We start from the raw sequence: 16,836 nt of genomic DNA, 5'->3' as shown, positions 1-16,836 counted from the left end.
AGGTTTCACTTTAATACATTTACAGAAATATTAAACAAAATATAAAAACACAATTGTATATGTTGCAACAAAACAAATTGCTTTGTTTTTTATTGAATGCAATGTTCACAATTCAATTATCTAATTTATTCTATGTATCTGTGTAACATATTTTAACTTTTTTCATAATTTTCTTTTTTAAACAGTTTAAAATAAAAAAAAAATTCATTGAATTGATGATGGTTATATACAGTATTAACATTTGAGAAAATACTGTAGTACACCATGGAGGTATACCTCCATGAGTACACCTACCTTGATTTTTAATCATCATTGATAATTAATTATTTAATCTTTATATATATTTGTTTATTGCTTTTTAATAGCGCCACTCTTAAATTCTGATAAAAAGGTAGTCATCTCATTCTGCATTTCTTGTAATTGTTCCATCTTTTTACTTAATGTTGCTATTAATTCGTCTTTCTCGTCCTCCTTTCTCCTTCGTCGTTTCTTGACAACCGGCTGTTCCGCATGACCAAGCACCTCAAGCATGGCCTCGTCAAGTACTCCTTGCGACTTCACGCCAGGCATTGTACTTTTTTTATGAAGAATTTCAGCTACACGGTTAAAATACTTAAAAGAATGTGTACCCTCACCACTAGCTGCAACTTTATTAAATGTAGCTAGTAAATATCGCCACCTATTGTTACACTGGCACCCTGTAACTTTGTAACCGTGTTCCACCATTTTGGTGGCAACTTTGTCCCACAGACTTGACCTTGAGTAGACACTCTCTGCAAACATATGTAAGTGACTTTCGTATATGTCTAGAAGCAGTTCGTTTGGTTTAACCGGTCGAAACGTGTGAAGATCAGATGCAAAAGATTTTTGATTATTAACAAACTCTGATGCTTGTGGTGAAATCGGTTGGCTACACGACATGGGTTTCTTGATTGCCATAGTATCGTCTGTTTGAACTACTTGTGTTTGTGGAATTATGGTGAAAGGGTTATTAACTGGTTTTAAAATTAACGGAACAAACTGCTGCGAGGTGCTGGCTGTGTGGCCGTAAATAGTAGGAGGTTGAGGTTTGATAGCTATGGGTCGCGGCCTACATCTTGTAGTGTTCGTAACCTTTTTATTTTTAGATTTAATATGATGTTCCGTTTGAGGTTTGATGATTGAAACACATGAGGGCAGTATAGCATTCATGCTCTGTTTAACAATATCAGATTCTGGTCTGTCTTCAGTAATAGTACGCGCCATGTTTTCTTGAGGGGCTGGTTCTAAAATATTAAAAGTATGATAGATAAAAAGTAAGTACAGTAGTTATATTCATATACCGTATTTATTCAAATAAACAACCGCTTTGATGTTACGCTAGGCCTAGGCAGCCAAGCAACACGTACCTCCACAGGCATATTTCGGATAGCGCCCTCAATATTTCTTTGCCATAAGAAACAGATTTTTACTGGCTTATGAAAACGCCGAATGTGTGCGTGATGTGTCCGTTTTCGTAGCGTTGTAAAACCTCCCTATTACTACAAATGATAGTCATCATTATTGTCATCATTCTCCTTTACCTCACTGATCACCCTCACCACGAAAGAATTACCAACCTGATCCCATTGTCTGTCTTAATTCTGTTGCTGTGGCAAGTACTTCAAGAGCTTCACTGATTGGTTGATCAGCTTTGACGGTACACATTTGCTTAGTTACAGCATTGGAGATGTGGACAGCAGTGACAGATATATCAAATGAAGTATCTAATGGGCATAACAAAATGCATTGTTTTGTTTATTATCACAAACCAGAGAGGAGCGCTAGTAAGATATCAATTAAATAGATCATTTTCGTGCTACAGAAGACATTTTGCAGATTCCCGGACACCATGTAAATTTAAAAATCCTAAAAAGAATCGCCTATGCTTTTACTGTGTGGTGTTTTTTCGATAGATTTTAGACAATCAAAAAACATTTCAATTTCCTTCAGTGATGTAGGGCAATCTTTTAACATTTTACAGTAATTTTTTTTCTTATACGACCCTTTTAAAAATTAACATGGTGTCTAGGAACCCTTTGAAAACATTGCTACAGCTTCGCTGGTCACCATGTTTTTTGTCATCTCTGCAAGAAGAGGGCTTTCATAGCATGAATCATGTATATGCAGTCTGTCTAAACAATTACAAAGCTTACCATTGTTAATTGATCCGGTGTTAAGCAAAGAATTACAGGAATTCTTCATTGATTCTTTATCTAAATGAAAAATAGAAAATATAGTAATGATAAACAATTGTGTGGATAAACATTTTGTTAAAGTATTGAAAAAAGTAAATAATTTATATATACCATTCTTTAGTCTCTCAACAATATCACCCTCTGTTCCTGTAAACTGGTATTTTATGTTTATGTCAATGAGAAATGTTCTGAAAATATAAAAAAAAAATAAAAAAATTAAAAAAGTCATAAATATAATTTAAAAAGTTTAAAAAATATGGTATAAAAATGTATGAGCTTTATTTCAATATTTGGCATGGATTAATCACGTTGGTAGGGCTTAGTTTTAGGACGGACACGCCTAGCCTAGGCCTACAGTAATCTAGGCTATATTGTATTTGGTTTTTGTAAAGAAACTGCACTCAACTGCAGTGAAATAGCCTATATACTATATATAGGCCTATAATATAAATATATTATAATTATAATACTATAATGTTGTTGTAGCAGTGTACTGTGTAAGTACTGATGATATTCTCGCACACACGTCAAAAGTAGCGGCTAGCCTAGTTTCTATCCTAAGGTCTGGGCAACCAGACATCAAATCTGAGACATAAATACAACTTACTTTTTATCATTATCATCATCCATGTTGCATTTATCACTGAATCAAAATACTATTAATATAAAAGAAGCATGCACTGTTTTGTTTTTGTTGTCAAAAATCTAACAGTACAACAAATCTAACGCACAACAGATCAGCCATTTGCTGACGATATCACATGATTGATAGTGTTAGTTAGTTATTCTAGAGGGCGGCAAACTGATAAATTTAGTTGTCAGAGGTGGTGTGGAGAAGGGAAGACGATCAGAATTGTGAGATAATATTTCATCAACTGGATGAAATAACTAGAAAACATTCAGTTTTTTACTATTTAGGTTGTCAAAAATGTACACCTACACCCTACATCCATAAATAAATAAAGCAAGCAATCAACCGCTAACTATCACTAATACTAACAATGCAACACACTTTTAATCAAATTGATTTTTTATAATTAATCAACAATGAATATTCAGGCTTTAATTAGCGGCGTTCTCATTACGAAATTAACAACATGGTTCCAATAATGTTGAACATTTAATTTCCTTCAATACAATTGGACATTGCAAAGTATATTAGATATTAATGATAGCAGGTTGGGCAGCGACTCATTATAATGGCATTTTAAACTTTGAAAAGGCGGATTCCGCGATATTTAATACGCAATGCTACGTATATTTCAGGCATATCTTTAATTAACATAATGCAGTATTGAGATTTTGAATCCAATACATTTCCAATTTAGTTTATCTGGTGACTACAGTATAGGGCGTATTTCAAAAAACTATTTCTATAAAACTAATTGTGTTTTTCCACCATTACCATGTATTCCCCAAGATGCTACGTACATTTCAGAAACATCTTTAAGTTAATTAAGAACATTATTGAGATTTAAATTCAATTTAAATTAACTTCTACTTTCCAATTTAGTTGGTAACTAAGGCGTATTTCTACAACTTAAGTTAATGAAAATAATTGGTGTTTTTTCATAGTTATATTCAAAGATGTTTTTGTTTCGACAGTAGGACTATAAAGTATTATGCTAACTGAATTCAAATGCCATTGGAAAACGTGGGCGGATAAATCGTGTTTGACAAAAACTACTAGATGTATCAGCAGAAGGTCGTCTGCTATTGTGTGGCTTGTTTCTAGTCGTTACAAACAAGCGTATTACATAAAAATACAGTCAGTGACACCGTACCAGGAGATGTAATGGCGCAACATAGATTTAAAGCTCGCGAATAATCGAGCCATACAATTATTTTTCATCATAAAATTTTTTTAAATACATTAAATTAAATATATTATTGAATTGAATTCATAGAAAGGCTATATAATAATACATGGTGTATAAACTACACATTTTAAAAAAACGTTTGAAAATTACAAAAATGTTTTACTACATTGATAAGTTAGTCTTAATTGACTACTGACCAATCAGATTACCGGATAGTGTAGTCATGGACTACATTGACTTTTGACCAATCAAATAAGTGGATTGTTGGGAAAAGTCAGCCGATCTTTTGACTGAACTTCGAGCGAACACAGTAGTCTAAAAAAGGAAGAATGTGAGTAAATATCACTGCTTTGACAACCAAGGAAGGAATATCTATAAATATTCACATAGTCCAAACGCAAGACAGTTTTATGTGTTGGGAGATTTATTTAATTGATATTGTTTATAAGCATGGGCAATTCGCTAGGCCTAGACCTGGTAGGTGATTTTTATTTTGACGCTCTAGCCTAGGTGAGCCCTGTCGGACGCGGGTGGTTTTAGAATAGGATTCCTCATCATGCGCCTGGCTGTGTAGCCCTGTCAGACACTTTATCCAATGCAAAGTTGAAATGACCGGAACAATCATGAAGGTTTGTAGTTGTAAAGTATTAATAAGTAGTCCAGGGAAGAGTGTAATTTCATTCCCAAAGCCTAACGGTTGGTGTGGTGGTCAGGTTGGGTTGGGTCACGCTATAATGAGTCGGCTCGTCGCTTGTCACGGCGCTGGCGCTTCTAGGCCTACCAGTGACCCATAAATAACCCATTTACTTTTTGGGCTGGCCTACAGGGAATTAAGAGTGACTCTTCCCTGACCTAACCGATATTCCAAATATATGACACATATCATCTACTCTGTCATTAAGCCTAACAACTACTATTCGTCATTTAAACATTCTCATGCATTATGCCTATTACGTAAATGCTTTTATACATAATCAATCTCATCGTACCAAATAAATTATTACTATAGGCCTACTAAAAATTAATACAAAAATGAACACCTAATGCACCGTGGGTAGAAGCAAGATGGGCCTACATCAGTATTTCAACGTTGTAATTGATTTAAACTGTAAAAGTAGCAATATTATGCCATAACTGCATAACAAGCAAGCTCTAACGTAGTTAATTTCCTATCGATACAATACTACACAAAGCAACTATTGTATTAATCATAACGTACTCCAATGTACTGCTCGGTATTATTAAACAGCAAAATTTACAGCTTATGAGTTTAAGATATCAACATAGGAACATACAAACTATACGCATAGGCCTGCTAATAAGACCCGTACGTCTGGATTGTATAAGGAGAGGATCCCAGGGGAGTAAATTGGGTTGTCCTGATGCTGTGGCCTGGATATCCATGAGCTGGGGTCAGAGGAAGGCTAGGGGATAACCATGTGTATACAGGGGCTGGGGCCAGGGTAATTGCTGGTCTAGGTACTTTCAGAAGCAATGAGAGGGAAGGGTCAATATTATTTATTTATTGTATGGTCCTATTTGATATAGTGTGTTTGCGCATTAGCAAAAACAGCTATACCGAGATTAAGATAGTAACGTGAATGATTGCCTTTGTCACATACAATTCAAAGAGTGTTGGTTACAAGAATGAACTATTAATTAAGCGGCTAATCAACTGCGATTGTCGTCGTGCTGCTGACGTAGCGGGAAATCACATCGTCTGTTCCTTGATTTTCAAGTAAACCAATCAGTTGTGTTCGTGTACCGCATATAAGATGTTTAGTAGTAACGACGGTGATGCTATAGGATGAAGAAGCGCACTTAGAAATATCTTGACAACGAACCAATCTCCACTCAACCGATGCAATGCAGGAAATTGAATCAAGGTAATGTGAAACAGAACTGCTTTTATTAATATCATTCTTTTACTTCTTTCGATAGGTTTAAATACGCTCTTTTATTATTTCCAGTTAATGATAGTCAATGTTAAAACAAGCATTTCTGTTGATGACCCGGGGACTTTTTGAATCATCTCCCTGGATGTAAAAATTGTTATTAGGCCTAAGTATAGTATCTGCTGCTTTGGGATATTAAATCTTTTCACATGTTTTACATATTATCGGAAATCTTTATTTCCATGTTAAAATTACAGGGTGGATTAATTAAATAGTATTTTGGTACATTTACAAAAAATAGTTTGGGAGATTATGATGACACGTACGTCGATACCATCGAATATAAGTGACATCCTATATACAACATTCAACTAAATAATTGTTTTATATTCTTGTCTGATAATTTGTCAAATAGAAAAACCAAAAACATTTAAATCAAGCCGTAACCAGGTAACCATAATGTGTCTGCTCATGTTCTGTAAAATTTGGTTTAAGAGTAAAAATAAGAAGAAGCAACAAAAAGCGAAGGTAATAATAAGTTAACAACACTAATGTTGATAAAAACTACAAGAATGATAATATACTATGAGTGCATGCTAATAATGATAAACGGTTATTAAAATGTTGATGAGTGATATTTATGATTTTAATGATACTGATAAGGCTTGGTTCGCACTACGCCACAACGCAAGTAAATTGACCAATCACAAGCGACGAATCATCTAAACTATCCCTTGTGATTGGTCAAATTAATTGCTTTGCGTCCTCATGGGATTCAAAATAAGCTTAGCGATGATGATGACGGCGATGATGAGTACTAATAATAGTTCATACTTATATAGTATTAACTGATTATAATGTTTAATAATGACGTATGATGAAGATATAGATTACGGTGGAGATGGTAATTACAGTAGGCCTGATATCCTGCTATTAATACTTCATAATGAAGAAATAACTTCATCTGAAATCAAATATACCTTGTTACTTTTTATAACCAAATGTGTCTATGTGGGCGATAACTGTTTATCAACATGACTATTGAATTTCATATGAAAAAAATTAATCTTTGGCTTAAAGGGTACCGGTTTCCTAATTGCCATTGTTTATTATACACCTTTGCATGTTTATAATAACCCATTTATTTTACGACAGCGATTAATCGAATGCTAGAAAAAATTTATTTTATTACTAATAGTTACCAATTGTCTTAAAAATCAGTAAATATGCTAGCATCAAAGGGGTGCTTGCTGCTTCACCCCTGTCTAACAATAAGTTGGGTTTATATTATCAATGTTTATATATTTCAAACCCGTAACCACCTTTTTAAGTGACGCTTTATAATGTCTTGTTATTCCAATGTCTAAAATAATATTATTGATCGGTCCCGATATCTTTAGTCAATTTATATTGTTGTATTATACATTCCTAATTTTAAACCGAGTCCATACATCACGATAACATTTCACATTTCTCAGGTAAGTGTTTTTCAAGCCGCAAAACATGTATGTAATACCACATTAATCGATTTGTCTGTTAGTATGTTTTCGAAATTAGAGGCAGGTAATTTGTGCATAATATAATATTAGTGGAAAATGTGTAACACATTCATCTTCCAGAGCCTAGAGATAAAGTTGTTTATTCGCTATATAATAATTTAATATGCTAAACAATGCTGGTACTTCGTATAAAGCTAAATTATTCATTATCTCCTCTTCTACAGGATGCAAAATTGGATCACCGCTCCAGATCTTCACAACAAGGAACGTGGTTTGAATCAAATATTGTTGTTCAATCAAGGGAAGAGAGACATGGCTCTTTCTTGTTCCAACTAAATGACCAAAAATGAATATATTTGACGAATGTTCAAGGTGGCTATTATTGACCAACCGTTATCCAGGGCACATTACTTTTTGGAACAAAATCTTGGAATGATGTTGTTACTAGGTTAACTATAAAACCAGAGGAAGCCAATTGAGGTTGTATTTCATTCAAAATGTCTATTATCAGTGACGATGAATCGACGACTGAAGAAGACGGCAATCAGATGTTTATTGACGCGATTCGAAATGATGACGTAGCAACAGTGCAATGGATAATGGAAGGAATGAACTCTAAGGTCAACATAATCATTGGAAATGATGACGAAAGTGATAAAGATTCAAACAAAAATGACGATGATGATGACGAGTGTATAACAGTTGGGATTTACACCGTCTATAAGGTTGTATTGAAGGCTGCCTTACATTTTGCTGTTTCGCACTGGTCAGCGGCAGTTGCGCGTGAAATTCTTGAAAGTCAACGCAACCCTGACGCATCTGCAACTTCCAAATCAGAATGCGTTGATATCATTCGCAAACTGTTAAACAATACAGGGTTTTCTTATTCGCAAAGCACAAGCAATGATATCACCAAATACTACCAAGATTTCTTCCATTTCCTAAGTGGTCCACCATTATCATTGTCGGTGTCAGAAAACAACGCAGAGTTTACGAGGTTGCTGATCAAGTATGGTGCAGACGTCAATTGCGCAGACGATAACGGTGACACCCCGGTGCACGTAGCCGCGCAACGGCACACAGAGTGCCATGAATGTTTGATCATTCTTCTTGAACACGGGGCACGAATAACAATTCAAAACAAAAAAGGTGTTAAACCAGTGGATATGTATCCGTTTCTTACAAACATCCAAACGGAAATTATACATAAGAAAATGGAGTTACTACAAAAAATTGGATGCACAGATTATAAAGGATCTACCAGAGAACTTTCAAACAGTTCTGACAATCGAAGGCCGTCTGTGTCTTTACTGGCCATTCCACGACTGGTGGCAAGAGTAACTCGAACGCGTTCACCACACGGCAGTAAAGAGTCTGTTGATTCTATCGAGTCCGATATGGAACCACCTAGCCCCAGGGAGATGAAACCACCAAGACGGAAGAGTTTGGCCATCAAAGAATGGTGGCACCGACGAAGAAAATCCAGAGACGAAACACCTATAGTTATTGTACAAGAAAATTGTGATTCAATTGATTATGAGTTTAAAGAAAATGTTGATAGCGATAGTGATGTCTTTGATTTTGAAACGGAGAACTCAAGATTGAAAACCGGTGAGTTACTGTATTAATCTTTCTTTTTAAATACCCAAAATAAACCACCGTAAACACGTTAAATATAAACACTAAAAATTGAATAACCTCTTTCTTGGTCTCGGACAACTGGTTTACAATTCAGACCGGTCTTTTGTTTTTAGTCGCGTGGAAGCGACTCTATAGTTCACTATGTCGGTCGGTCGGCCGGTCTGTTGGTCTGTCGGTCCGGTATCACTATGCGTTTTATCGCTTTCTGACCGTATCTTGATATCAGTTTAATCTAGCTAGGTCAATTTTTCACAGTATATTCCTTATGGCCAGGAATCGATGTGGTTATGTTTTCACGGTGCGCAATAAAAAATTACGCGGTCTACGCACGATTTAACGAAATCACGTTTGTAATCATATCTTCACAACCATGAATCACAATTAAATAAAATTTGGTAAATCATCATATGGCAATACAATTACGTGCGTAGCGCATGTAACGCATGCGTACGCGCGCTTAAAATTTTTTATTTTCTATGAAATAAGAGTACGTTTCAGGCAATTTTAAGCGTTTACAAAATTGCCATGAGTGCGCCTATTTTTGCGCGCGCACTGCGCGTTAAATTGCGCACTCTTTTTGCACGATTTCTGTTTTCTTGACTTACTTTTCAACTCGAAATTACGTTATACGAGCACGTCAAAAGTGACAGGCTACGCACGTATAAATTAAAAAAATATAAATGTTTTTAAACATTTCAACATTTTTAAACATGTTCAGTAATTTCGGTCAGTATAGTTTACTATGTCGGTCGGTCGGTCGGTCTGTCTGTCTGTCGGTCCGTCTGTCGGTCTGTCTGTCGGTCCGGTATCACTATGCATTGTAGCACGCGACTTAATGGCTGTTGGCCTTGTAAATTTAAAGTACTTTTGTTTCCTATACGAATGAGCCCGTTGTAGGTTTAATTTTAAAATGATGTTCATGTCAGAGCACACTTTAGGGAAATTCCAACCAACCAACCTATAACAACTTCAGACGTCGATAACTAGATAAAGCATGTATCAATATACGACACGCAATGCTAAGCATGTAGACGTGCACACATCTAACTTTATGACCCGGATACATATTAATTCAAATTCAGTAAACACATTAAATGTTGTTATACAGTCATAACTAGGACAATTCGTATTAACAAAAATAATATATCTTGTCGGGAATACGTAATTACCTTGCTTGTCTCCATTTCAAACAATGTATAGAGTTTGGCAGAATGCCCGAGTTTTTTATATACGAAAATCAGATGCGATTACCGGAAAAATTCACAATATAGACATAGATATATCTTATCGGGAATATGTAGCCACCTGCTTGTCTAAATTTGTAACAATTTGTAACTGTAAAGCTCAGTCTATACTCCTATCAAACTTTATGTGACAACAAAATGTGATGTACCCATATATGGACATGATGATGTCATATCACTACCATATCACACTTTTTTTTGTCGAACTACTTGATAGCGTAAACAGAGCTTTAGAATGCTTTGCAATGACTTTTTCGATACTTTGATTAATCTAACTGTAAATGTCAATCTGCGGTATCGTTGTCTACCTCGCATTGCAAAATAATACTTTTATCGTCTGTAGTTGAAAATCAACTATATCACCGCTATTGCCTATTTTATCAATTGGAAGACTAATAGCTCATTACGCGGTCAAAACAAATGGCAATAGAGTTTACGAAATTTAATAATAATTATTTCACATAGGTCCACGAAGCACAATCATAAACGTGTTTTAGAAATATAACTACTGGGTGTACTTCTCTAACCAAATTCTATGATACAGGATAACATGTGACGAACATTTCAGGCTGTATCATGGAACTTTCATAATACTGACCTATTAACGCAATTCGGAGACTTGTCATGTTATAGTAGTTTATAGTACTTTTTAATTATATTTTTATGCTTACCATTTGTATCGTTGATAAGCCAATTTTTTATTTTTTTGTTATGTAGGCCTATAAAACATTAATGCATTGTTTAAAATCTTGTGTGCTACTAATTGCAATACTTAGAATACAATTTCTATAAATTGTAAAGGTGGATTGTTCCCACGAAAGACAAAAACTAATAAAAGATGACATTGTACCTTAAATATGACGGCATATTATGTATCATCTGTAAGGTGTAATGTAAACGGTGCGGAGATTCATCAACCTTATTGTATATTTACTGACATGTAGTACCTTAGGGACAATAATAATAATACATAGTCATATTTATAAAAATGTGTAGGCTTATTTATTGAGTAAAAAAACATATCTAAACCAAGGTCTATGATTTTTCGTGTTACTATGTTAATGATATCAACCATTGTAATAGATTGCACGGTCTATTATAATACATATCTTAAGTGTAAAGCTTAGTAGACATAAACTAACTTCTAAACACAAGCGTCATTAAGCTCTTCGTGAACATGAATATTTCTATATCTACAGGAATCAAATAATTTGTTCCAAATAAAATGCATCCCTAAGCAGATCAAATTTCTCTCTGTAAAAAAGTAAGACCTCTTTTATTCGTGAAAACACCATCGCTATTCTTACCTTCTTCTACAGCTCTGTCTACACTCAAACTTTATGTGACAAAAAATGTAATGTGCCAATAGGCCTATATGGACATGGTGATGTCATACCACTACCATGTTTGGGAATATCACTACCATATTTGGGCGGATACATCACACTTGTAAACTAGTTTGATAGTGTAGACAGAGCTTAACATTGAGGTATACCTCAATGAGCTTAAGAAGTATGCCCAAATCGGTCATGACAGACGATGGATCTAAATATTATTATTTATCATTATCCTTTAAGAACAGTATTATTTAACTGAGTTTATAAATTCCACTGCCGCTGATGAAATCCATACAAGAATATTGAAATATTTAAAGATTACAAGTATCCATATATTTTTTTAGGCCTATCTAGACGTTCATAAAAATGACTGTGATATGTGTAAGGATAGTCACAATAAGCTAGGCCTAATGCTTTTGTGAAGTGTGATATTACTGTATTTCTACTAACAGGTCTATCCGTCGGTTCTATCCTTTGATCATCCCCATCACGACCGCCAGTTACATCATTGCGACGACGTCATAATCAACACTCTATTGTAACACATTTCATATTTCTATCCTCATAATACACGACGACTGTATACGTTATTATGGACTCTAAAGGAAATGTAATAGCATTCAAATTAATACAGAAAAGCTTTGAGTATAAGTTACACAATGAAGCTGCGCGCGCACCGGGTTGTTTAGCAACATTATAGCCTTTATCAATTATTGTTTCCTTATAATTATCTTTATCATCATTAATAAATATTTACCACACACCATGCCACAACAAATCCTTAGTTTTACCACCATGAACCCAACAACACTATTGTATTCGATTATTATTGTTATCATCATTATACTAATGTTATACCTCTTTTATGTCGCACTTTTTAACAACGTTGTCGCACTTTGTAATAACCTGGTCCTATTCATAATAATAAACATGGTACAGTATTAAAAAGTATGCCTACGACAGACATTGTTACATACATTTAGACGGCTCAGTTCGATGGGTCCGCATGGTACCCATTGATCACCATATTCACAACACTCCGAGTAGGCTACTAGTCAAACCAACCTATCGATCTTCATTCTCAATACTATCATATATATAATTGTTTTGAACTTGGAAAATGTTGAATACTGTACTTTCCTTACTGCATTCAACACACGTTAAGCTAATGTGCCTGCTAAAGAGAGGCATTAACGAGCCTTGAGCCATTCATGCTATTCGACAAAACATTACTGGTTATTACAGGTGTTTTTTCTTCAACAGCTAATTAAGAAACATTACCTATATAAAAGAAACAGACATAAATGAATTATCTATGGCTTCTACATCTAAAACAAACTTCAGTGATGGTGTATTACACACACAACACAACAACAATAACGTCAGCAGGTTTTTATTTAAACATAAAAACTGTTCAAATCATTTCGTACTACGCCGTACAATGATCGAATGGGTGCCACAACCCCACAATCTAATCTAATTCCAAAGAACTTAGGTTAAAGACATTTGCATCGTGATGATGCAGACTGGTAAATGTCAGTGTAAGCCTGCATTCTTTTGTTTTTTTTAATATCATTTTATAACAGTTTCATTTACTAACTTAAGGAATATAAAACACGTAAATTAAGGCAAGATGGCGATTAAAATTAGTTTTGAGCTTTATGATAATTTCCACTAGTTAATGGTTGTAAATTCTCTTAACAAAGTATATGATAAAAACTACCTATTTCTATATGAAGATGCAATATGAGGAAGTCTAGGAAGAATATTAAACAAAATGAAATATTGAGACAATACAATATATCAAACAAAGTGGCTTTCGATTGACATACATTGCCATACAAAAGAATACATATTTGTACTATACCTTTGAATTAATAGATTTATTTACAACAATGTTCAACGTTGCCATTTATGCCACAAATCAGAACATACATCTCATCGCATTGTGGTTTGACGTACGAGACGAATGACGTCTTGCAATTCGTTATATCAATTTAAGTTGTACTTTTCTATTGAGTTTTCATTAACATTGTAGTATACGCATGTATAGTTTTCTTTAGATTTCAATGCCATTGGAAATGAATTATTTTAAGCCATGCTAATTCGTTGGCTTTTAAACTTCAAATCGTGATTGCAATTTGACTGTTATATACAGATCTTTCAGAGAGTTCATGGAATAGTTCTAAATAATTATACTGAAGGAAATGGACTGATTGTTACTGTATGACTTTGTTGTTGACTCTGTTTTCAATGTAGACGCCCGCGTACAAAGTCGTTGGATTCATCATCCTTTAAATGCGCTTGTGAAATGCTTTGCTTTATCTTGATGTCACCGACAATCTGTTAAAATATTTTCAAACAATTCTTCACAAAAAATATTTTTTCACAACTAGCAAATACTAGAAACGCCAACAAACACGCCACAATAAATTCAACCCATTGCCATGGTCCTCTAATATGGAATACTTTAAGTCAATCTTTACTAAATTCTATATAATAACTTTTACAGTACAGATAAAATGATAGTAGGCCTACAGGTATTATACCCTGTAGGCCTACATTTGTCCTCTTGTTGTCCTCAAACATTAGACGATAGTTAGTCGAGGTATATCGGGGTACAAAAAAAATGCACGTATATTTGTATCATCTGTTAAATGCTCGACGTAATCTTTGGCTACGCGTACTTACAGGTGAACCAATGGTGTATACTATGACATGTATGAAGCTAGTGACGTGTGGTTTGGTTCGGTCTAGACTAAACGTGTGAGGTTACGTTTTACGGTCGTTTAGATTGCTTTGCGTTTTAGTACTATATATAAGTATCTGCTTTCAACTTCGAATATTTTTTTCCTTTCAATATAATGTAATAATGGATGAAAATATACATAAATAAATACATACATTTTCCAACAGATGGCGTATACTGTTTGCACAATTGTCTCAACGTGTGCACCAATATGGTGAGGAATCCTGAATGTGCTAGTATCTTCCTTCGTTGCCTGTCCAATCAGATTGCCACTCTTCTAAATCTGCAGACATTATATGGAAAATCATTCGTCGAAAAGTTACATCAAGTAATAGAAAAACTTGCACAGGTATTTAGTGTGGTAACTTGTCGATTTTTTTAAAAACAAATACTTCAATGTCAATAATGCAAACGCTATTAATTATTTACATGTACCGCAAGCATTATTGTCATTACTAGTTTGACTTTTAATCACAAGATAATTATCAATGTTGAAAAAAAATAGCCTTAAAACAAATCGTTAAGGTTACGGATACATTAAAGACATTTAATCATTGCTACGCCGTTATTTCTTATTCTCCAGTTATACTGTATATATATATTTACATATTTTATATATAAACAACTTAAATGTTTTATATATAAACAACTTAAATATCATGTTATTGTTAACTGGTCAAAAGATGACCATTAGAGATTCTAAATGAATCACCATACATGCATAATTCTGTTGTCGCAGTAAAAACATCTTGACCACTAAGCTTAGTTCCCACCTAAATTGGAAACAATGCAAAAGATTGGCACAACGCAAGTAGGCTGACCAATCTCAAGCGATAGTTCAGATGATCCACCGCGTCGTAATTGGTCAAATTCCTTGCGGCGCAAGCGTACTGTCGCTTGTTTTGATTGGTCAATTCACAATTGCGTTGGGCCTTTGTCGTTGCATTTCGTCCAAATAGAAACCAATATTAATTACAGACGTTACTTAAATGATGTACCCATGTAAACTTATTACTAATAACGCTGATTTTGATTTGGTTTGGTTAGGTTGTACTTGAAGAGAACTCTCATGCGGCTATCAAAACGCAAAACAAAGACGACTATACAATCATGGAACATGACTTGTTGACTTTTGTCACTGAACTACTAGATTGTACCCACGTGACGTCATTACAATCAATTGCTCTAAAAGTTATTCGCTTAATCGGTCAAAAATATGTTCGAGGAGTCGACACTGGTTCTGACGAAGAAGACAGTGCGTTTGGAAGAAGTTCAACCGCAAGATACACACAAAAACGGTTCTGCGCTTATACAACAGACAATTTCATAGACACAACGTCTGGTAAACCTGTTAATCTTTTAAAACCTTGTCAGACGTCAAATAGAACATCAAATGGCAGGATTCCTTCACCAAATCAGCGTAAGCGAAGACGCAGCAATACGTACGACTCAGCAATCGCTAGAAAGGTGTCGGTCTGCTTCGACAACAAAGGGGGTAGATGCAACTTGGGTCTTTCGGAAGATGGCATTGATTCGTGGAGAAGGAACACTATGGATTTTATCAAACCAACTGCTAAGAAAAGCACGTCGTTTTCGTATATTAGGTCAGAGGTCATAAGCTCTTTAAAGAAAATGCGTAATACGAGAAGTATGAGTGATTTTTACTCAAACCATGGCTCTCCAAGACGACTGACGTCAAAAATGACAGGTGTATCTTCTGTTTATAAGACAACATTTCCAGTACAATATATATCACCGTTGTCAATAACAAGAAATGAAAAAGTAGATGACGAATCAATTGATAGCAGTAAATGCAAGACACATATTAGGACATCTTATGAAAAAACACATGACGAGTTATCTTCTCAAAAATGCCACTGGTATTCCATACTGTCCTTGGCGCAACGTCTTGATATACGTTGCGTTTTTGGAGTTCTTTCAAAATTATACAAACAAGAGAACTCAAAAACACGTTGTAATAACAGGCTGGCTCGATTGCATAGTGAAAGTGGCATCCAAAGCCCAACACATGCGTTTGATATTGATGTCAGGAAACTAAGAAGGCCCTTTTCGACAGGAAATCACGTCAACCATACGGAAGGTCAACTCGGACGTAGGGTACAGCTGGATGCAGTATCAATTGTGGCAAAGTTTGCTCTTTTACCGACTGCAAGAAAGGAGATTGTGGCAGAACACATGGACATATTGTTAACACTTTTAGATACTTCAAACGATCAGGTATAAAGCTTGGTTCTCACTAGGACGCAACGTAAGGACGTAAAGCCGCATCCTACCGAATTCACCAGTAGGCCTAACAAAAAAGTCATAATCAATCTCTTTCATTTGATCAATTTGTTTGCGATACGGTTTAGGCCTACGTCCTTGCATTGCGTCCTAATGGGAACCAAACGAATAGGATTGGTTCCGCAACGAAC

At 34.9% G+C, this 16,836-nt stretch overlaps 2 protein-coding genes across 2 annotated transcripts in view; one reads left to right on the top strand and one right to left on the bottom strand.

Annotated features, from left to right (window-relative positions):
- Positions 1–104: 104 nt before the first annotated feature.
- Positions 105–3,155, bottom strand: LOC140046451 (uncharacterized). Its single transcript, XM_072091095.1, has 5 exons — positions 2,824–3,155; positions 2,328–2,404; positions 2,175–2,234; positions 1,599–1,745; positions 105–1,265 (listed from the first exon to the last, which is right to left on the bottom strand). The coding sequence occupies exons 1-5, from the start codon at positions 2,844–2,846 to the stop codon at positions 349–351; spliced, it is 1,224 nt and encodes a 407-aa protein (XP_071947196.1). The 5' UTR covers positions 2,847–3,155; the 3' UTR covers positions 105–348.
- A 4,662-nt stretch (positions 3,156–7,817) lies between these two features.
- The window catches only part of LOC140047838 (uncharacterized), a 73,579-nt gene continuing 64,560 nt past the window's right edge, over positions 7,818–16,836 (top strand). Inside the window, exons 1-3 of the mRNA XM_072092870.1 lie at positions 7,818–9,041; positions 14,569–14,750; positions 15,449–16,639. Of these exons, the coding sequence (XP_071948971.1) occupies positions 7,928–9,041; positions 14,569–14,750; positions 15,449–16,639 (2,487 nt within the window). The 5' untranslated portion in view covers positions 7,818–7,927. The remainder of the gene's footprint in view (positions 9,042–14,568; positions 14,751–15,448; positions 16,640–16,836) is intronic.

The sequence above is a fragment of the Antedon mediterranea genome, chromosome 4 (assembly GCF_964355755.1).
Source record: "Antedon mediterranea chromosome 4, ecAntMedi1.1, whole genome shotgun sequence".
NCBI lineage: Eukaryota > Metazoa > Echinodermata > Crinoidea > Comatulida > Antedonidae > Antedon > Antedon mediterranea.
Note: the sequence above shows the minus strand (reverse complement) of the source record. Positions and strands in the feature narration are given on the sequence as shown.

Bases quoted from the DNA above. Each gene is read 5' to 3' on its own strand.
- LOC140046451 (XM_072091095.1), bottom strand. From the start codon at position 2,846: ATGGATGATGATAATGATAAAAA. The intron at 1,746-2,174 runs GTAAGCTTTGTA...TATGCCCATTAG, and splicing joins CACCGGATCAATTAACAATG to ATACTTCATTTGATATATCT. The intron at 1,266-1,598 runs GTTGGTAATTCT...TTAATATTTTAG, and splicing joins AAGACAGACAATGGGATCAG to AACCAGCCCCTCAAGAAAAC.